Source organism: Centruroides sculpturatus, unplaced genomic scaffold (assembly GCF_000671375.1).
Source record: "Centruroides sculpturatus isolate CEXI.00-Female unplaced genomic scaffold, Cexi_2.0 scaffold601, whole genome shotgun sequence".
Lineage (NCBI taxonomy): Eukaryota > Metazoa > Arthropoda > Arachnida > Scorpiones > Buthidae > Centruroides > Centruroides sculpturatus.
The window spans coordinates 92,807-116,442 of NW_019384772.1; the positions used below are offsets into that span (position 1 = coordinate 92,807).

Here is a 23,636-nt window from a genome sequence, read left to right on the forward strand (position 1 = left end):
AGTCCATTCTACTTTAGACTTATGCATAAATAATGGAAATATTACTTAAAATGCAGCAAACTATTTATCATTTTTTACATTGTTGTTCTAAAATTCTGTAAACAAATTTATAATTAAAATAAACTTTAAGTTAATATTGTGGAGCTCCTTTCAAAAAGGTATGATTTATATTAAGGAGATGTCCTTAATATAAATCATGAATTCCAAATAATGAGTTTGAAATAAAATGTAAGACATTCCAACTTAACTAGCACATTACTGTATTTCAGAAAATGATTAGTGCTTTCTCTATTAAAAATGTGTTGAAATAAATTATATAACAAGTAAACTTAAATTTTTGAATGCAATTTTAACCTTTATTATTATATCAAAAGAGATTTTTGAAAAAGTTTCCAAGAAACAATAAATATTATGTTATTAAATTTATTTCATAAAACTAAAGAATGCTACGTGTTATTTTATGTAATAAGGCAGCGTTCTATGTACAATAAAGAAATTAATATAATTTTTATTTATTCACCGGGTGTTTGGATTTTATAGAAAACATCTTTCTGAAATGGTCTTTGCAAAGGATGAGCAAGCAATTTTGCCATACAATTATGTAGTTTGGTAGTATTGCGAGTTACTTCAAATATATAAGAAGTATATTTCTCATCTAAGTCACACAGGAATTCATATATTTCCTATAATTACATAGATAGATATTAATATTAACACCATCATTAAAAATTAAATTTGAAGGGAATAATTTACCTGACACTTATTGTTATTGGAAGGAGGACCATGTATATATAACACATCTAAAAAGAAATATGATGACTGTTGAAGTTTTCTGAATTCCTGTAATAAATTTAATAATTAAAAATAATCATTTTTATATATTTCCCATTTATATAAAAAGAATTTCTATAGTACCTCCTGTCCATTTAAAAATTCTGGAACAACATTTGATTGACAATAAATCAATATTGTTCGTAACACAAATGGGGGAGGAAGAATTTCAGGCAAGGAAACAATAGGAAGGTCAACCTTTTCTGTACTAAAATATGTTTATATTAAATCAATTTCTTTGATATTAAGAAAATTCAAATTTAACAAAACAAATTAACTAATTCTACTTAAATACTGTGGTTAATTTAGTTCGTTTCAGCATACATACATTCTCTTTGTAACTTATATAAATAAATATTTTACAGATTAAATAGTGATTTCAAACATTAAATCTGATGTATATTTCATAATAATAACTAAATGGTTATGATATGATTTTTAAATTTGTTCAATAAAACTATACTTTTTCTAATTAAAAAGTTATTCCTCCTTATCTACAATCTATCTATTACAAAAATAATCAAAATAATTTCACTCTAATAACTGGCTACAAATGATTTCAAATTTTGTTATACAGTGGGTGATCGGTTAACGAACAGATCAGATAACGAACACTTTCGCGAAAGATTTTTATGTTCGGACAACGAACACATGATCGGATAACGAACATCCCACAGAACAAACACAAGAAGAAGTGACGTAAAATAATGAATACCGATTGGTCTTCCCTTGTCTTCGGGCAACAATTCGAAACTTTTCGGAGTGTGGGAGACGTGGACATCGACACTCAAGCCAGTATATACTGATCGGATAGTATTCCTCCGAACTTTGAAATTCTCCCTTGTAATTCCAGCCTTTTATTTTTCTGACAAAACAATTCTTTTGTGTATTTGCGAGACTGTCGGGTAGGCACTCGTTAAGTTTTGCGTCTGTTTTTCTTTTCGAAAGATGAGAGTATAATAGCAAAGGTAGAGAGTGGACAGAAGATACCTAATGTTGCTGGGCAATATGGAATAAACAGGTCTACAGTAGGCCTCAGTTCAATCTTATTTAAGAAAAATGCTGTATAATCAAAAAGACTCCAGCAGCTAAAGCAGTAACAAAAATCACTTCTGAGAAATAAAGAACATCGAAGAGTTCGTAATGGAACCTGAAACGGATCTGACGACAGAAGAACGCCTAGAACTTTTGAATGAAGAACACCAAGAAACTCGGCAAGATATGTTTTCTTCTGAAAAAGAGGATTAATGTCGATATCTGTTATTAAAGATCCTTTGTAGAAGTGGGAGGATGTCAGAACAACGGTCTTAGAATGGCATCCAAACCATGTTGAGGCTTGGGGATATAATTACTTACGAAAAATCGTGAAGAAGAGAGAAAAGCAATTGACATTAGACAGATTCTTTAACCCTTTCAAACGGAAAAAACATGACTAATAAAAACGCAACACTGTGTATGTATGTAGTTTTATTATTACATATAAATAAACATAGTAAGACGGTATATATTTTTTATTTTTTAAGGTCTCCAGAACGAATTAATTAAGTTCCCATTAAAACCTACGGTAAATCGATAATCGGTTAACGAACAATTCGGATAGCAAACAAAATCTTGGAACGGATTATGTTCGTTAACCGATCACCCACTGTATTTTAAGATCAGAAAGTATCTCATTACCCATATTTGATATTTATCTCACATAATTTGAAATGTTAACTTAGACAAATTTTCAAATACAGTGGGTGATCAGTTAACAAACATAATCCATTCCGACTTTCTTCGTTATCCGAATTGTTCGTTAACTGATTATCGATTTCCCATAGGTTTTTATGGGAATTTGATTAATTTGTTCCGGAGACTCCAAAAAATAAAAAACACATACTTTTTTACCACCTTTATTTATATGTAATAGTAAAAATACATATATATGCATGTTTTATTAGTCATGTTTTTTTCCATTTGTGGGTGTTAAAGAATCTGTCCAATGTTGATTGCTTTTCTCTTTTCTTCAGGATTTTTCGGAAGTACTTAATAGCATTGTAATTGTAGAGATCCCCAACCCCATTAACCTTATTTTGATTTGGATGCCACTTGGATGATCGTTGTTCTGACATCCTCCCACTTCTTCAAAAGATCTTTAGTAGCAGATGTCGACATTGGTCCTCTTTCATCTTCCTCTTTTTCAAAAGAAAACACATCTCGCTGAGTTTCTTGGTATTCTTCATTTGAGAGTTCTTGGAGTTCTTCTGTCATCAGATCAGTTTCAGGTTCTATTATGAGCTCTAAAATGCTCTTTATTTCTCAGATGTGATTTTCATTACTCCATTAGCAGCTTGAGACTTCTTGATATATCTTTCATAGCTAAGATTGTGTCTACTGTAGACCTGTTCAAGCCATACCTGCCTAGCAATATCAGACATCTTGTGCCCACTTTCTACCTTGGCTATTATCTCTTATTTGGTTTCTATGGTGAGCACACCTTTTTAGGCTCCATAATATTATTGGTTTCTTTTTTAAATAAAAAGTTCAGAAAAGCACTTACAAAAATTCAGAGAACAGAAATCAACTAGCCCACAAAAAATTATTTAAATTCAAGGCCCAGATGAAATTCGAAATTTGGTATTAAAACATTAACGAATATCTGATGGGACAGTTAAACTTTCACCTTTTGTAAATAAATCCCGATGCAAAACTTAACAAGTGCCTGTCTGACAGTCTCACAAATACTATAAAAAATTATTTGTCAGAAAGGTAAACAAAAAGCTAGAATTATAAGGGAGAGTTTCAAAATTGGAGGAATACTATCCGATCGGTATTGGGTTGAGCATCAATGTTGATGTCTCCCACGCTCTGAAAGGTTTCAAATTATTACTTGAAGACAAAGGAAAATCAATCGGTAATTTGTTATTTTCCGTCACTTCTTTTTATGTTTGTTCAGTAAAGTGTTCATTGTCTGATCATAAAAATCTTTTGTGAAAGTGTTCATTATCTGATTTGTTCGCAATCCTAACTGTTCATTAACTCATCACCCACTGTAGTATAAGTATTCCATAATACAAGTAGTTACTATTTTTACCTGTAGCATTTCCAAAAAGTATCTAAGTGTTGTTACCAAACAAACATGTTAATATTAACATACAACATTCATTTGAACATTGACATTCATTGATATGTCATTTGACTAGTAGTGATATGTTAATATCACTACTAGTCAAATGACTAGTAGTGATATTAACATATCACTACTAGTCAAATGACATATCAATTACATATCAAATGAAAAGCAATTGCTAGCAAAAGAGAAATGCTTATAGACATATGAGACAAATTAAACATATAAATGATCTGTCAGATAAATACCAAGCTGTGAGACACCAAAACAAATTTATTTAGATTTCTTAATAAAAATAAAGTTAAATTCTAGAAATTAAATTACATCTCAACACTTTCATTCTTAGTCACGAATTTTCACAATTAAAGAAAAGTTAAAAGTTAAAGACCAGTTTTTCAAGAAAATTCTTCAAGAAGGCACCCCTCCTTGGTCCCTATGAGGCATCCATGTGACTTATTTTATTAATCTATATTAGTTAATAAATTATGATTAAACAAAAAATTATCGCAAAGGATGAGCAAGCAATTTTGCCATACAATTATGTAGTTTGGTAGTATTGCGAGTTACTTCAAATATATAAGAAGTATATTTCTCATCTAAGTCACACAGGAATTCATATATTTCCTATAATTACATAGATAGATATTAATATTAACACCATCATTAAAAATTAAATTTGAAGGGAATAATTTACCTGACACTTATTGTTATTGGAAGGAGGACCATGTATATATAACACATCTAAAAAGAAATATGATGACTGTTGAAGTTTTCTGAATTCCTGTAATAAATTTAATAATTAAAAATAATCATTTTTATATATTTCCCATTTATATAAAAAGAATTTCTATAGTACCTCCTGTCCATTTAAAAATTCTGGAACAACATTTGATTGACAATAAATCAATATTGTTCGTAACACAAATGGGGGAGGAAGAATTTCAGGCAAGGAAACAATAGGAAGGTCAACCTTTTCTGTACTAAAATATGTTTATATTAAATCAATTTCTTTGATATTAAGAAAATTCAAATTTAACAAAACAAATTAACTAATTCTACTTAAATACTGTGGTTAATTTAGTTCGTTTCAGCATACATACATTCTCTTTGTAACTTATATAAATAAATATTTTACAGATTAAATAGTGATTTCAAACATTAAATCTGATGTATATTTCATAATAATAACTAAATGGTTATGATATGATTTTTAAATTTGTTCAATAAAACTATACTTTTTCTAATTAAAAAGTTATTCCTCCTTATCTACAATCTATCTATTACAAAAATAATCAAAATAATTTCACTCTAATAACTGGCTACAAATGATTTCAAATTTTGTTATACAGTGGGTGATCGGTTAACGAACAGATCAGATAACGAACACTTTCGCGAAAGATTTTTATGTTCGGACAACGAACACATGATCGGATAACGAACATCCCACAGAACAAACACAAGAAGAAGTGACGTAAAATAATGAATACCGATTGGTCTTCCCTTGTCTTCGGGCAACAATTCGAAACTTTTCGGAGTGTGGGAGACGTGGACATCGACACTCAAGCCAGTATATACTGATCGGATAGTATTCCTCCGAACTTTGAAATTCTCCCTTGTAATTCCAGCCTTTTATTTTTCTGACAAAACAATTCTTTTGTGTATTTGCGAGACTGTCGGGTAGGCACTCGTTAAGTTTTGCGTCTGTTTTTCTTTTCGAAAGATGAGAGTATAATAGCAAAGGTAGAGAGTGGACAGAAGATACCTAATGTTGCTGGGCAATATGGAGTAAACAGGTCTACAGTAGGCCTCAGTTCAATCTTATTTAAGAAAAATGCTGTATAATCAAAAAGACTCCAGCAGCTAAAGCAGTAACAAAAATCACTTCTGAGAAATAAAGAACATCGAAGAGTTCGTAATGGAACCTGAAACGGATCTGACGACAGAAGAACGCCTAGAACTTTTGAATGAAGAACNTCCATTATGAGCTCTAAAATGCTCTTTATTTCTCAGATGTGATTTTCATTACTCCATTAGCAGCTTGAGACTTCTTGATATATCTTTCATAGCTAAGATTGTGTCTACTGTAGACCTGTTCAAGCCATACCTGCCTAGCAATATCAGACATCTTGTGCCCACTTTCTACCTTGGCTATTATCTCTTATTTGGTTTCTATGGTGAGCACACCTTTTTAGGCTCCATAATATTATTGGTTTCTTTTTTAAATAAAAAGTTCAGAAAAGCACTTACAAAAATTCAGAGAACAGAAATCAACTAGCCCACAAAAAATTATTTAAATTCAAGGCCCAGATGAAATTCGAAATTTGGTATTAAAACATTAACGAATATCTGATGGGACAGTTAAACTTTCACCTTTTGTAAATAAATCCCGATGCAAAACTTAACAAGTGCCTGTCTGACAGTCTCACAAATACTATAAAAAATTATTTGTCAGAAAGGTAAACAAAAAGCTAGAATTATAAGGGAGAGTTTCAAAATTGGAGGAATACTATCCGATCGGTATTGGGTTGAGCATCAATGTTGATGTCTCCCACGCTCTGAAAGGTTTCAAATTATTACTTGAAGACAAAGGAAAATCAATCGGTAATTTGTTATTTTCCGTCACTTCTTTTTATGTTTGTTCAGTAAAGTGTTCATTGTCTGATCATAAAAATCTTTTGTGAAAGTGTTCATTATCTGATTTGTTCGCAATCCTAACTGTTCATTAACTCATCACCCACTGTAGTATAAGTATTCCATAATACAAGTAGTTACTATTTTTACCTGTAGCATTTCCAAAAAGTATCTAAGTGTTGTTACCAAACAAACATGTTAATATTAACATACAACATTCATTTGAACATTGACATTCATTGATATGTCATTTGACTAGTAGTGATATGTTAATATCACTACTAGTCAAATGACTAGTAGTGATATTAACATATCACTACTAGTCAAATGACATATCAATTACATATCAAATGAAAAGCAATTGCTAGCAAAAGAGAAATGCTTATAGACATATGAGACAAATTAAACATATAAATGATCTGTCAGATAAATACCAAGCTGTGAGACACCAAAACAAATTTATTTAGATTTCTTAATAAAAATAAAGTTAAATTCTAGAAATTAAATTACATCTCAACACTTTCATTCTTAGTCACGAATTTTCACAATTAAAGAAAAGTTAAAAGTTAAAGACCAGTTTTTCAAGAAAATTCTTCAAGAAGGCACCCCTCCTTGGTCCCTATGAGGCATCCATGTGACTTATTTTATTAATCTATATTAGTTAATAAATTATGATTAAACAAAAAATTATCACAACTCTCAAAAAAATTTATTATGAAAATTTATAGCAAATCATCTTAATCTTTCAAACCATAAAGATTGATGACTTTGGAAAAAGCATCTAAACATTTGAAATTTTAATTTAAAAGTCATAAATAATTTCTATTCTGAAAAAAACATATATTAATATTTAATATGTTGTATACAGTGTAATTATTGACATAATTGTTTATCTCTTTTCTCTTATTTATTATGATTTTATATATAGTGTACATTTTTTAAAGGAACCTTTTATCAACTGATGAACACCATTCTTAAGAGAATAAATTGAAATCATTTTGCAAAGGTTAAGGAGTTGCCTCCTGGTGTCATGTTTTCTCCATAAAAAAGGAAAAGGGGCAAATAATACTGTTGAGAATTACATTTTCTATCTATAACAGATTAAATTCAAGATTATTCTCCATTTTATTTGAGAATATACTAATATCAAAAACAGAAGTCTTTATACCTCATCTTTAAAAAGTTAGCTAAATTGTAAAATATATTTTGTCCATATAAAAGTACATTTATAATATTTTAAAAAATAGAATATATTTTTATATGAAGATAAACAATCTGCTGAATTATCAGGTTATTTTCAGTCTATGTTAATAATTAGTTACCAATTAATTTGACTAGAGGTAGGTGGATACATTGCCATTTCATATTAATTTTAATAATTATAATTAATTATTAGAAATTTCTGGAAAGAAGCCTGACAATTCAGCAGATTGTTTGTCAATCAATTAAATCAGGTTTTGAGTTGATGTTATATAATTTTATATGATATATATTATAAGAAACAGATGTATTTACTCATTTACTCTACAATTTTATACTAAATGACCTTTAAAATACATTAAATTTTAAGTCTAATTTTACCCTATTTTTTATAATTTTTATTTATTATTTATAGTTTTACCATTTAAAAACAGATAAGAAAAGCAACAGTGTTGATAAATATCATATAAAAATTCAATATTTAACTTGAATAATATTTTGGAAAATTTAGAAGCTTAATAAACTTAAATAAAATTGAAAAAACTTTATCATAATACTACATAAAAAATTGAATTTTTCAATAATTCAAAAATTTAACCTATATTATACTTACATTGCTTCAAATAATGAAGAAAAATCTGGCTTTTTGGTTAAATAAAATAATAAATCCCTACATAATTTTAAAGATACGAAATTAAATTTTTCAAAGGATACCACATGTGTCACACTGTTTAGTTTCTGTCACATCTTCTAAAACATTACAAATTTCTTTGGGATCATTGGTAAAGTTTCGAAGCTAAAAAACAAATATAAATACAAAAGTTGATAAAAACAGTACATATAAAACAACCAACTATTTTTAACAATATATATAATGTTACTTCTACTGTAGCAACACACTCCTGTACAAATCAGTGCTCCATGATCACTGAACTTCCGAGAGGTATGCAGCTAGAATATACTAATGCCATACTATGTAAATATACAAATCTAAAATACATTATTTATTTTAAATAATATCTAAAAGTCATTTGATTTATTCAAATATATTAGATTTCAATACACATGTATTCAAGAACAAATTTTTAAAACTTGGAATAATAATTAATGAAATATTTGGATCATATTTGAATACTTCAATAATAAATTTTCACTGCTGATAATTCTGAACATTTAAAAACATTCAGGTTCTTTAAATAAGACTGTCTAGAAATTTATTTATTTATATAATTATCAATTAACCTATCTGGAAAATACATAGAGTAGGTAATAAACACATGTTGGACTTCAGAAAATCTTTACACATGTTTCATCACAAACCATTTTATTGTAACAAAAAGATGTCCAATGGAACAGCATTTAAGATAGTACCTCAGTTATGTACTTTATTGAAAATAGTATCCACAAAGTGACCACCCTGATTTTCCAAACATTCTCCTATTCTGGTTGGAAGGAACTCCATCTTTAAGAGGAGAATGTTCTGTAGAGTGTCATGAATCATGCATTGAATCATCTTCCAATCACTTAATACACAATACAGGTTTCTTGAGGGTACATGTTGTGTGTTAAAATGACACTGAAATATCATGTAGCTGTGACAGAGTGGGTTTTATCAATACTTCTACTGTAGCGACATGATCCTGTACAGATCATACTCCATGATCACTGGACATGTGATCACAGATTGCAATGAGGGTTTGGTTTGGTTTCTTTGAGTTATGGCAATGCAACACTTGGATGATCTGCCTAGGGGATGCCTTCAGGGAGATCTTTTTAAGGGAAACTGGTCTCTATTTAAGCGTTACTGACGTGGAGAAAATCCAGAAAACTCCACGTGACCAGCCCATGCAAGTGAGACACGAACCTATGACCAAATTCAAAGTGTTCAGGGTACGAAAACTGCCTGGTGGGCTGCAATGAGGAACCCAAAACAAAAAAAATTACAAAACCCATTACAAAAAATCCAGCAATGAATTGCATAACTTTTCTGGTTATTATGAGATTTTTTATTTAAAAAAGAACTTTTATCTTATTAATTATAATACAAAAAATATAATATATGATGCCACACACAATTCTGAGATTTTGTTATGAAAACTTTCTTTATTTTTTATTATTGAATGGCAAAAAGCTTAATTTTGAGAATAGTGATCAGTTTCATAAAAAATTATAAATGCTAATAACTATTTGATGGGTATAAAAACATATAACATCTTCATTAAGTCCAACCCAACTAGAGATATGATGCATGACCACCTCTACCCACCCTCTCAACATTTCACCACCAAAATTTAATAGCATCAATGCTGCTTATACACAAGCTACCATATCAAATTTCATTTCTTTACCTTCACCCAAACCTGAGATATTAAACAAATTAGATGCCAACACACACCCATGGAATTTTTTTGTTGTGTTTTTGACTTTTTTGGGTTAAGGTGGTCTCAAAACACAGAGATTTACAAAAAACTTGGAGGGTCAAATTTGACACAATTTCAATACTTTTCCTTGTTATGTATACATAACAGCTGGGAAAGTAAAATGGTGGTCCATACCTTCATTTTTGAGATATGAGGTCATAAGTTATAACATAAGTGTGCACAATAAAGCAATCTCACATGAATTGCACAGCACAACTTTGTCAGGCAATATCCCTGGTTGCTAGATATCTATGGGCATATAGAATTGAGTTCATTCTCAAAATTTGATGAGCCGATTTTGATGAAACTCTGCCATTTTCCATTAATTGCAATGAGGAATCCAAAAATGTAATCAGGGTCCATTTAAATATAAACAATAGGGGGGTCCATGATTCAGTTTTTGACATACAGTGGAGTCAAAGAGATACAGTGGAATCTCAGTTAACAAACTTAATCCTTTCCACGACTTCGTTCGTTAACCAAAGAAATTTTTCCCATAGAAATTAATGCAAATACAATTTATCCATTCTATTTTTGTAATTTTATTTATAAAATGGGTTTTCTTTGATGAAAATATAGGAAAATGTGTTCAAACAGTCGATCTAGGTTAAATTTTCGGAAAACAGGAAAGATTTGACGAGTATAAAAACATTGCATATGATCATTAAAGTTCCAAAATGACAGATAGCAGAAACAACAGGTTAAATTATAAGCGTAAGGCTTATAGGTTTACCAACAATTTCCGATCAGACAGGTGTCAAATAGACACCTCAGAATGGACCTTTCTCGTGACCTGATCTAGTTTTGGTTTTCACCTGGAGACAAAGAAAACAATCAGGAAGTAAGGAATGGGATGCAGGTCCAATCAAAAAGTGAGATTCAAGGAAGAAATACTATAAAAATTCCAAATCTCAAGGCCAAAACGCAGTTCTCCCAAAAATTCTATGGCAATTAATCTGTGTCGTCTTCATCTGGATTAAACCTGAAGTCAGGTCCACTAAAATTTGTGTTGTGTCTCGCGGACCGCTCCAGTTGCTGCAGCTCCATCACCTACCATCACTTCTGTGACTGAGCGAGCCCATCTCGTCTGCTCCGGGACTACAATCAATCAGTTTACACTATCATAGGACCAGTAATACACTGCTCCTCAGTGCCGGGAAAAAATACTGTAGATAAACCATTTCCAACTACCTCAAATATGTAAGCATCTTCCCATTCTAATAAATGATTTTCACTGTAAAATACTTGTCATCTTTGTCTCCTCTGCCATCACCAACATACAAATGGACCCTAGACCATCACTGACATGTGATTAACTGATTCCCCCCTAAAAGTCAGCAAGCTTACAAATTTGACACAAAAAACTGTTAAGTTCATTATCTGAATTTCATCTGTTATCTGAGACAAAATTCAGCATACTTAACAGAATTTAGGGGATAAAATAAAAAACAGCTTTGTATGTGCATAATGGAAAATAGGTACAAAAAATGAGAACAAAGCAATCGCCATTGATTGCTTTGTTTTTGGATCACCTCTCCTTGTTGTGTAAGGACCGCATCTCTCTTGGCCAGCAGCTATGAGAGTTGCCTCTCCTATGGCCAGCAGTTACAAGCAGGTTGTGGAAAGGCAGGGGCAGAGGGAATGTGTGTCATGGATGCCAAGGTAACGGGGTGCCACAATTCTAAGATTGTTACATGGGTAACTAATAAATTCATAGAAAACCGTCATACAGAAGTATGAAAAATCATATTAATTAAAAGTGATTTTATAATTTTAACTTTGTAACAGACTAATAAAAGGCTTATGCAAAAGACACCATATTTAAGTTTGCTCTGGTGCCAAATGCTCTAACCACATATACAGAGTGTTTCGAAACTCATGGGCAAAAATTTAAGGGGTGATAGAAAACATCTAAACAAGCAATTTTCACTATACAATGCATGGGCGGAGAGCAAGCAGTGAACCGCTAGGAGTATCAGTTACTGTCACATGAAAGAATGAAACACCAAACGGATAGAGGAGGTACTAAATAATTTTATTGACAGCATGTGTGGCAAAATTACAGAAACTGCTCAAAAGAGCAACCACCTGCACAGGTGGTTGCTCTTTTGAGCCTGCAATGTAGCAAGCGGCGCATTTTTTCAAACACACCCGGCATGTCTCAGACAGCACCAGCAGCAACAGAAATCCTGGCAACTAGGTCGTCATCAGAGTCGATGTACGTCGCCATGCCTTCTGAAATCCATGGTAGAAATGACGATGTGTAAGAAAACTCGCACTTTATGCTTTCCATTACAGCACCATCTAATAGTTCACCGCTTGCTCTCCACCCATGCATTATATGGTGAAAATTGCTTGTTTAGATGTTTTCTATCATCCCTTAAATTTTTGTCCATGAGTTTCAAAACACCCTGTATAGGTACTGTACAAGGATACTCTTTTGTGGTTGCTAGTGCAAAGTTCACCTGTCTGTATCTGTCAGGTACAAGGATAGCCACATATTTAATCAGCCAAATTATGGCCCAATGAATCTGGAGTTATCATTTAACAAATTGAATTATTATGATTTTTTGGCATAACTATATGTAAATAATAATAAAACATTTTATTTTGAAAACATATTAAATTTAATTAATCAATTCAGTTCATAACCAAACCTCTAATTTTTTAAAATCTTTTATATTCTGCCTTATCAGAGAACAGACTTATTAATACATATTTTTAAATTTCTCTAGTATTTTATAAGAATTTCACTTGCTTGTTGAACATGATAAAATTATAACATTGGGATTAGATAAAATTTTTAAAATATTTCAAATTCTTTAGACGAGCTTAATATAAAAATTAAAATACTACATATACAAGATGATACTTCTGAATATGGATGAAAAGGCAATAAAAACTACACAGAAGGTTTCACAATATATTAACTCTTTATTCTTACTGTCTTTTCGTATTAATATTAATTTGAGAATATTGCTTGCAAATATCAAAATTACCATATATAAGAGATGATCAATTACATATGCTTTAAGAACTCTCTCTCAATAATGTTGACTTTTTAGGAGGAGTTTTATCTTAGGCAAGTTCATTTTTCCCATACATATTACATAAAATGACATGGACAGTCATTTAAATTACAGATTTGAAGTTTTTAAAATGTTTTTCTATCTTCAGACAATAATTAATCAATACAATCACACATTGTAAGTGGAAATGAAATGTAATCTAATTTTTCAGCATTTTTTCATGAAAATATGTTCCATGCTGGTATACTTGTATTTGTAGAATTTTATTTAACAAATTATAAAATGAAAAGAACATATGAGTCAATAATCTTTAACAAAATAATTTTGCACTGTATCATTTTTATAAATAATAGAAGTAAGGAATTTTATGTAAAATGATTAAAAATTAAATCTTTGTTTTGTTTGTTTTGGATATGTAAAAATATATATTTTTTTTATTTTGTTGTAATTCAATTACTGGCATCAAACTAATTTTGTGACATTGGTGCCACAAAATTAGTAATTTTTGATGTATTAGTCACTGATGACCATCATGGCACCAGATAGTAATGGTGCAGGCAGTTATGTTTTCTGCACTTTAACATTATTTTTTTGAATTTGAATTAATTAGTCATACAACATCACTTTCATTGTGAAGGTCACGTCATGTCAATTACAGTGGTGCCTCGTATAACGTACGCCTCGAATAACGGACGCTGCGAACAACGGACTTTCAGTTCGGCAGTTATGTGAGGCGAACAAATGCGAATAATATTTTCACTCTTTTGCCGTTGCCAATGACAATCTGCTATTTTTATAATATATTAGTTTTATTAGAATATATTATTAGTATATCTGAAGTACAGAGCTCCCATTGGGATTCGGCTTGCTCCCTTGTTTATTACGTACATCACCTCAGTGCAGGGTATTTACATTTATTCAAGTTTTGTGCAAATCATGGCTTCTAAAAAAACAGAAAGGTGATTTCAATTGAAACAATGCAAGAAATCATCAGAAGGAGTGAAAGTTGACAACTTCCTTGTCGAATGGGAGAGGTTCAGGAATTTACCAATGCTCATTATCCAAACAGAGCTGAGTCATCAATGATCTCTACAATGACACCCTTGCCCGTCATTTCCGACAGGTGTTAAAGAAGAGAGAGAAACAGACCACCTTGGACATGTTTTTCAAGAAGCCAGCAGGCAAAAAACAAAGGATGGAACAAGAGGAGTTGACCCTGCAAGCTCCGGAAGCCTCTCCTGAATCTGACTCACATTAAAAAAACAATAAAAAGAGACCTGCTGCAATGTGTAAAAAGTCTGTATCTGTATGAATGTGTGAAGAAAGTATTCCTCCACCTCCTCCTCACAACGTCTGACTACCCGGCATAATTGGTGACTGCTCCATTTTCATTTTTTTAATGGTACAGTATGGTTATTTTATGCTGCGGAACGAATTATATGTTTTAACATGTATTTCTATGTGAAAATGTGTTTCGTATAACGGACTTTTCACTTAACGGACATGTACCTGGAACGGATTAAGTACGTTATACGAGGCACCACTGTATATAATACATTTAATAGTGAATAAACTAAGCCAGAATGGATTTTGACAAATTTGAACAAGCCAAGACAATTCTTCCCAATTAAAGGAAACTGAATAGCAATGTAATGGAAAACAAAGGTCATCAACTGAGAGCAATGATTCATTGTTATATCAAGTGTGAAATAAGAAATGTCATCACATTTTATCCATAACTGAGTGATGATGAGATTATATAGCCATTCACATCAAGTGATACTCCATCCTTGGCAAAGTAGTCAAAACCTGAGCCGCCAGCAGTGTGTGATTCCATACACTAATATACCAGGTATTAAATCTCTTAGTTTGAAACATTCCACGTGCAATTCAAAGCCTGAAAAGTTTTTGTGCACTGCTTGTGTCTGAAGAAATTTTTGAGAGTACAGTAGAGCACAGATTATCCAAATATCGATCAACTGAAACGTCAATTAACTGAAAGCTTTCCAGTCAGCAAACTTAAATTTCTGTGAGTGCTGTGGCACTGCAATCTTTGGCTATGTCTTGGGCTACTCCAATATTATTTTTGTTGGTGTGCATGTTTTAGCTGGCAGCACTGGCACGACCATGAGAGGGTACTTAAGGACTTGCCAGGATTTAAATGAATTTCAACTTGAAATAGGTTAATATATTTTTTCATTACATAATCGGTTATCTGAAAAATCGATTTTCCAAACAACCCCAGTCCCCAATTGATTCGGATAATCGATGCTCTACTGTATAACTTTTCAGACAAATTTGTATGCTGCATAAGTAGTTCAGAATACAATGTTGAAAAAACAGTCTTGCTTACGTGATTGGAAACCGACAGATAAAAATAAGATGACATCATTTTTTGGCATGATTTTATATATGGGTCTAGTAAAATTACCTAAAGTGAGCAACTATTGGTCGACAGATCTAATGTTTAGTCAACGATCTGCCAAAATTAAAATGAGTCTGAATAGATTTGAAATGTTACAAATGCTTCATTTTACAAATAACAAAAAGACCGATAAAAATGATTGCCTAAATAAGATAAGAAAATTAGTAAATACTCTAAATGCAAATTTTGAACTGTATTATATTCCCAATGAATCTATCTGTATTGATGAGAGTATGGTGCCATTTTGAGAATGAATAATATTCAGACAATACAAGAAACAGAGATGCCACAAATATGGCATAAAGGTTTTCCAATTGTCGTATTTCTGGCTATATATATAGGAAATCCTCATTAATTCAAACTTTGTAGTTCGAAATTCCATTAGTTCATAACTGTACTATTTGTCCTGGCTGAAGATATAGAAATTTACATGTTAAGGAATTCAATTAGTTTAAAATATGGCTACTTTAAAATTTAAAGTGAAAATTCTGTCCAAACTGTGATATGCATATGTTAACTTGTTTGTTTAGATTGAAGTACCTCCATAATATAAGAGAACAATGGCCCAAGAACAACTCTAATCTGGTCAATAGGCTTTGCTGTTACAGTAACACATTTTCAGGTTACACATTACCCACGAACTATCCAAAATTTCATTTATTACTAATAAATAGAGTAAATATTTCTGTAAGTTATTCATTTTGTATTTTTGGAACTAAAGAATATTAGGGGATTGTCCTTGAAATAGATTTGTAACTTCTAAAAATTGTGAATTTATGACAAAATTAATCAAAATTAGATTAGAATTTAAATATATGTTGACTAATTATAATTATTTTAATTCTAATAACATTATAATATCTGACACTATTTCAAACACTAACAAGCATTCAAGAAATCACTTTGTTAATGCATTTAAATGTTTTTGAGATGGTTAACATCTTATCTTCAGATCTATATATAAAGTGAGCTTGAAGAACATCAATATACAATCAGATATATATTAAACATAAAATAAGTTTAAAAATCTTTCTAATAAGACTAAAACAATCCATATTTTATACCTCATTTAGTTAAAATGTATTATATTAGTGTCACTAGAATGTTTTTTAAACTTATTTTTTTATTTAATTTGTATCTTACAATATGTTTATGTTCTTCACAGTTGCTTTGTGAATAGATCTGCAGATGAGCATAAACCAACTCAAAACATTTTTTATTAATATTAAATAAAGTGATTCCTTAAATGTTTATTAGTGTTTTGGTCTTATGTTGTTGTTTCCTACTAAAGAGTACATCCTAATAATTATTAAATATGTCTATAAAATTAGCAACAATATCAATACGTAACTTCTATATTCACTATTGGCATGCTGAATACATACAAATTATACTTTCACAATTTACCATATCTACCAGGGCTGTGGAGTCGGAGTTGAAGTTGGGAGGAATTTCTGGCCAGAGGAGTCGGAGGTGGGTAAAATGTGTTGACTCCAACTCCAACATTTTAAATTTAATTTAGTTTTTTTTTTTTATTTAAATGAAAGAAAATTTATTTTATATTTATTAATTTTTCAAAATGTATTTGTATTTTGTTATAGTTCATTTATTTTAAATACAAAATGCAACAATTTAATTTATTAAATATGTATCAGTCGGTTAACTGAAAGCATTCCAGTCAGATTGTGTCGTACTGAATTGAACATTTTTGATACTAGATTAACTTCTAAAGTATAATTTTTTTTTGTTTTTATATTTTTCAATATATTTATTTTGTTTGTACAAAATAAAAAAAATAATTTTTAAAGATACAATAGCCACAATTATTATTATAAAACTTTTCGTTAGGCTTAACATCAACGAAAATTCAATGCGAAGCGACACGCACGAAATTTTATTATCCATCAATTTACAATAGACCTATCAACAGCATCGTCACCATAAACAGCCTTTAAATGTAATTTTTTCAGCAGTTAAAAATTTGATAACAGCACGCTGTTTAACTCGCGTTGACATAGCACCAGAACGTGTCTCCATATTTCCGCTTCTCAAAATATACTGAATGAACGCAACAACCTCAAACTGTGCATGCACATAGAGGGGAATGTTACTTCCATATGCCACCTGGCATGTTTCTGAAAATCATTTTGTTTGTGCTCTACAAACATGTGCATTACTTTTCAGCATGCCCTCGTATTAATATACTATTATTGGGATATACTAATATACTACATTAATAATGTATTTTTTTGTACATAATCGGTTTTCCAAAAAATTGATTTTCCAAACAACCCCAGTCCCCAACTGATTCGGATAATCAATGCTCCACTGTATTTGTGTTTAGTAGTTAAATTATTTTGACCTTATTGAATTTGAATATTATCGATTCATTCCTCTCTTATCCTCGCTCTAAATAAGTACAATATTTAAGTACAATATATATATAGTATAAGTACAATATATAAGTAAATATATATTAAGTATATATTATATATTAAGTAATTATATATTAACTACAAGTATGAAGTAAGTATAAGTACAAGTATTATTAAGTACAAGTACAATATATTAAGTACAATATATGTACTCTATTTTTCTGAATGAGCCAGACTAATTGATCAAAGTGTATATTTTTCTTTTCTGAACAAGACTCTGAAAGTAGCTATATTGCATACTTTTTAGTTGAACTAACTTTTCTGGAAAGGTGAAACTGAAATGCAAAAATTGTAGAATAAAGATATGTAGATGTAGAATTTTATCACTCGCCTTTTTCCTCTTATTAAATATTTGTTAAAAATTAACTTTCTTATACAAATAAATATTAATATAAATTAAATATTAAAAAATACTAACTATAAAAGTATTTGGGTAAATGTCTGGCACTCCTTTCAGAGTTCAGAGTAGGGTAACCCCTATGAGCACCTCTGCTCCCATAGAATGACTTGGTATTTAATTTTGTCGGAGCTGGCCTACTAAAATTATCAGGAGTCAGAGTCGAGTGTTTTTTTACCAACTCCGCAACCCTGATATCTACATATATTTTATATCTATATGCTAATTGATATACATTAATAAAATTTCAAACATCATTTTATATTTAAAAAATATTCTAAAGATAAATGCATAATATTTAGTTAAATTTTGTATTTACCCATAAAGCTGATTCGTGAAGTACAACCAAAGCAAACTGATGTCTTCTATCAATTCTATGCTTGCTATAAACAAAAATCTCAACCACTCTTTTTATCATATATAAAGGTGAATATCTTGACCTAAAGATAAAAAAAACAAGCAGTTTATCTTGGAAATTTCTTACAATTATTATTTACTATAAAACTTTTATAAACTTACCCATCTCCAAGCTTAAAAGGCAAAGATTCCATATCTGATGATAAATCAATACATATTACCTTTAAAATAAATTAAATTACATTTATAAATTTAATAAAAATTTAAAATCCAGAATTAACAAAAATTTATTCTTGAATATTAAATAATATTTTATATAAATATGAAGAACATAATTTTTCCTTTCCTTTTACAACTAATTTTATGATTAAAAATATTTTTGTAATACATTTTTAATTTGCTTATAACTTTATATTTTATTTGATTAAAATATATAGTGAAATAAAATTCAGATATTATAGTCCAGTATCAACTGCATTTTTAATAATCTAACAAATTCATATTTCATAAAAATATTTCATAATAAATTCATATTTCCAGATATTATCCACATTCAGCAATTTGGTAATTTAAACAGTTGATCAACAAGTTGCTAAAAAATGATGTTGGTTCAAGAGATTTGAAAACTTTTGAGTAGAATTAAGTTTAACATATCTGTTTATTTTCTCTCTCTTTTTTGTGAAAAATAAATTTGTAATTATTAAAGTCATTTCAGACTTTACAAGGACTGTAACAATAGAAATCTGTAAAATTCAAAAAAGTAATAACTTTTTTATTTGTAATGCAATCAGAAATATTTTACTTTTAAAATACATTTACGAGGGCTGTTCGGAAAGTTCGCGGCCTCAAATAGAACAACAAACAAAATAATGTTAAAACTTTTTTATTTTTCAATGTAGTCTCCTTTGTTAGCAATGCACTTATTCCAGCGATGTTCTGGCTTTTTTATGCCATTACAATAGGTCGATTTGTCAAGGTGTGCAAAATACTCGTTTACTTCAGAGATGACTTTGTCATTTGAGTGGAATCTCTTTCCAACCAAGAATTATTTTAAATTTTGAAAAAGGTGGAAGTCACTGGGGGCCAAATCAGGTGAGTACGGTAAATGTGGAACTAATTGGAAGCTAAGTTCGTTTATTTTTTGTTCAGTGATTCTGGCATTATCGTGGTGAAACAGAACCTTCTTCTTCAAGTGTGGCCTCTTCGATTTCTTTCTTCAGTTTTTCCAAAAGTATACAGTAATAGACAGCATTAATGGTCTTTCCTCTTTCTAGGTAGTCAATAAAGATGATTCCTTTAGCATCCCCAAAAAACCGAGGCCATCACTTTCCCCGCTGATGGAACTGTTTTTGCCTTTTTTGGTGGTGGCGAACTGGGGTGTTTCCATTGCTTTGACTGTTCTTTTGTTTCAGGAGTGTAGTAATGGATCCACGTTTCGTCAGTAGTCACAAACCGACGCAAGAAATCCTGTGGGTTTTTCTGGTAGAAGTCCAAACACTCCTTTGACATCAAAGTGCGAACACTTTTTGCTCAGCGGTCAGCAGATGTGGCACCCACCTTGCTGAGACCTTCGTCATACCCAATTTTCGGTTAGATGTGGTGCACTCGGTCGACAGAGATGCCTGTTGTCTCAGCTATCTCACGCGTTTTCAAACGGCGATCTGCTAACACGAAATCGTAAACTTTGTCGATATTTTTTTCAGCGACAGCAGTTGATGGCCGTCCGCTGCGAGGGTCATGTTTCACACTACTCTCTCTGCCAGATTTAAAAAGGACTGTCCATTTTTTCACAGTGGTTTACAAAGGAGCAGTGTCAGCTTTGATTTGAGATGCGGTCAACCCTATTTTCGTCAGGTATTTTATGACCGCACGAGTCTCCGTCTTCTCCATTTTTGACAAAGCATGTGCACATTGACTATCTGCTAAGCTGTCGTGGCAAAACTTTACGACAAATCAAGCGGAAATTGGTATCGTATCTTTAGCAAGGATGGCTGAATTATTCCCGCCAAAAATTAAATTGATCGCAGCGCTGCATATAGGCAAGGCCGCGAACTTTTCGAACAGCCCTCGTAAGACTTAAATAATTATAACATTTAAGTTTTGCTCAGTTCCTTTCAAATGTTGTTCTAAAGATTTTTGACAAATTTCCTTCAATCATTATGACTGCTCTTTTTCACTTCAGAGAAAAAAAATCTTTAATGTCTTTTGCTGTTTGTTGTGTAATATTTTAGTTTATTTTTACAAGAGACAAAAATCTTTCTATTGGTTGGCATTGTGGTATATTCATGTCTCTAGGTAAAAAATCAAATCCATGCTGTTCCAGCCAACTTACTGTGAATTCTGCATAGTATATTGTTGCAAAATCCAACCAAAACAAAATATAGCCTTTGCAATTTCTTAATTATAAGGAAGATGACATTTTTTTAAAACATTTGTTAATATAAATTTTGCTACTAATTTGTCACAAATGACAAACTTTTCAATTCAAACTGGCAAATTGCTTGCCATATCAGATATTTTGAGCCAAACTTTTTGACACCAGTTAACGTTTGAGATTCTGGAAGAACTTGCAACAGACAGAATTATGAATAATAAAAAACAAGTTAACATCTTTTGAATTTTATGGATTTCTATCATTATAGTCCTTACTATCTTCAACATTGACAGAATCTGTATTTTTGTCTTTAGTATATACATTTACAGCAAAATATTTCTTAAATAAAACTTGCAAAATATAAATTTCTAAATTATATATAACACAATTATATTACATTATTATTAATTATTGAGAATATATATGGAACCCCAGAATAGAGGAAACTTTGTGGTACAAACTCACATGTCGACAACAATGACAGCTTTGGAGCGACAACCGGCTAATATACCAGTTAGCCTAACAAGAAATGCAAAAAAGTTTGGGGATTTTTTTTGTATATATGGATGTGGAGTATGGTTATTTGTGTGTGGGAGGACATGATTTTGTTCACCTACTTTGAAGCTTAATAACTCCTGTGTCTTTCGTTGAAAATTTCTGAAATTTTACAGGGAGTTTTGTGTATTGTGGATTATTATTATTAAATTTTGGTTGTTAAAGATCAAGAGTATGGTGAGGTGGAGGTGGGCATATTATATCTCAAGTAGTGTTGGATTTAATAATGAGTAAAATCTTCCTAACATTTACATTTGTTTTTTTTTTTTTTTTTATAAAACTCATCTCCACTCTCAAAATTATGCTTTTTTTCAATTTTATAATAGTTATGATATTTTAAAAACTTTTTATATAACAGATGGTGCCCCAAGCATTTTTAAATGTTGCTGGGAAAGTTACTCAACTTGTTGTTGGATTTTTAATTTAGGTATAAGTTAAATGCCATTATTAAAGTAATTTTGTTTGACATCCGAAAATGTAAACGAATTTACCAGGAGGAAACTTGATAACGCTTTGCATTTAAAAGCTAATACATAAACAAATATTGAGAATATATATAATTTTAAAAAAACATCAACAGTTAGTTAATTTTATCAGCTTTATCACATTACAGTGGTACCTCAGGTTACGAACGCCCCAGCATACGAAATTTTCAGGATACGACATGAAATTCGAACATATTTTTGCTCCACGATACGAACAAAAACTCACCATACGACGTTACATTAGTTCGCATTTTTCATTTGTTCTTCTTACTACAGTTACTTTTTTTAATGTATTACTTGGCTTTAATTTGAGTATGTTTTTCGCGTTGGAACGAATTATTTGGTTTTACATGTAATCGTATGGGAAAAGATAATCCACCTTACGACATTTTCATGATACGATCTCAGTTTCGGAACGGATTAATTTCGTATCCTGAGGTACCACTGTACTAGAACGATGATTTTAACATAAAAACTTACAATTTTTTCAGGACAGTTTACTTTAGGAACCTTCCTATCTAATTCTGCTTCATCTTTATTACGAATAGACGAACGTTTTTTAGAATCATATACGAGCTTTTCTGTTTTTTCAGGTGTAGTGACATGACTTTCAGTCAAATCTTCATTGGAACTAACAATTCCCGACTTTTCATCCAAACTACCTTCTTCTTCTTCCTCTTCTTCTTCATCATTCTCAATTTCTTCTAGTCCTCGAGGTTCCTCTGTAACATCTAAAACAGTAGTGCTGACTAACTCCGACGGATAGACAGACTTACATTTATTTTCTGTTTCGGATGTTTCGATATTAACTCCATCGCCTGTCGGTGCTTCTGCCATGTTTCGATACTTAAAGCGCCATCTAGTTTTAATTCATATTTTAATAGCTTGAATGATTTTTAAGATTTAATATTTTTAGTTAACATAATTACGTGTATATCTCTTTAAATTTTGTGTATAATATTAATATGTTAAACTGGAATGACAGTTTAATTTTCAAAAATTATGTAACGCATAATTTTTGAAAATTGGATATGTCATGTCGCGCATGAATTCTTTTCAACAATTGATCTATCATTTCTTTGTAATATTCTGAGTTCACTAATGACCTATTTCGTCTTTTAGTACAAATTTTTTATGCATAATTCCTTGTTAATTCGAGACGTTTGGAACCGAAATTTCCATGGATTTGGTTAATTAATTAGTCTCCAACCGGATGGCCGAGCGGTCAAGGTGGCACTCTGGAGGGGACAGGAAAACGGGATCGAATCCTGACGGGTCAAAAATTTCCAGGAATTTTTCGGGGGTAGTCCGTCCGGATATGTCGGACTCCGTCTCTCACCCCGGCCGCCCCATTATGGGTTCGGCCGCCTGGCAGAACCCATAAT

At 31.0% G+C, this 23,636-nt stretch overlaps 2 protein-coding genes across 2 annotated transcripts; both read right to left on the bottom strand.

Annotated features, from left to right (window-relative positions):
* Nucleotides 1-417: 417 nt before the first annotated feature.
* LOC111629016 (BRISC and BRCA1-A complex member 1-like) lies at nt 418-1,044 on the bottom strand (the record flags this gene model as incomplete). Its single annotated transcript, XM_023372880.1, has 3 exons — nt 418-683; nt 754-840; nt 916-1,044. Coding segments are annotated over 3 exons (387 nt in total), but the record flags the coding sequence as incomplete, so codon positions are not given.
* Nucleotides 1,045-4,444: 3,400 nt separating this feature from the next.
* LOC111629022 (BRISC and BRCA1-A complex member 1-like) lies at nt 4,445-23,100 on the bottom strand. The gene is made up of 8 exons (XM_023372886.1): nt 22,732-23,100; nt 19,000-19,058; nt 18,800-18,920; nt 8,489-8,570; nt 8,388-8,412; nt 4,800-4,923; nt 4,638-4,724; nt 4,445-4,567 (listed from the first exon to the last, which is right to left on the bottom strand). The coding sequence occupies exons 1-8, from the start codon at nt 23,086-23,088 to the stop codon at nt 4,445-4,447; spliced, it is 978 nt and encodes a 325-aa protein (XP_023228654.1). The 5' UTR covers nt 23,089-23,100.
* Between the last annotated feature and the right edge of the window lie 536 nt (nt 23,101-23,636).

Coding starts and splice junctions, on each gene's coding strand:
- LOC111629022 (XM_023372886.1), bottom strand. CDS start 23,088: ATGGCAGAAGCACCGACAGGCGATGGAGTTAATATCGAAACATCCGAA. Junction 8,571..18,799: donor TTCACGAATCAGCTTTATGG/GTAAATACAAAA, acceptor TTTGTTTTTTAG/CTTCGAAACTTTACCAATGA. Junction 4,924..8,387: donor TCTTCATTATTTGAAGCAAT/GTAAGTATAATA, acceptor AACATATTTTAG/TACAGAAAAGGTTGACCTTC.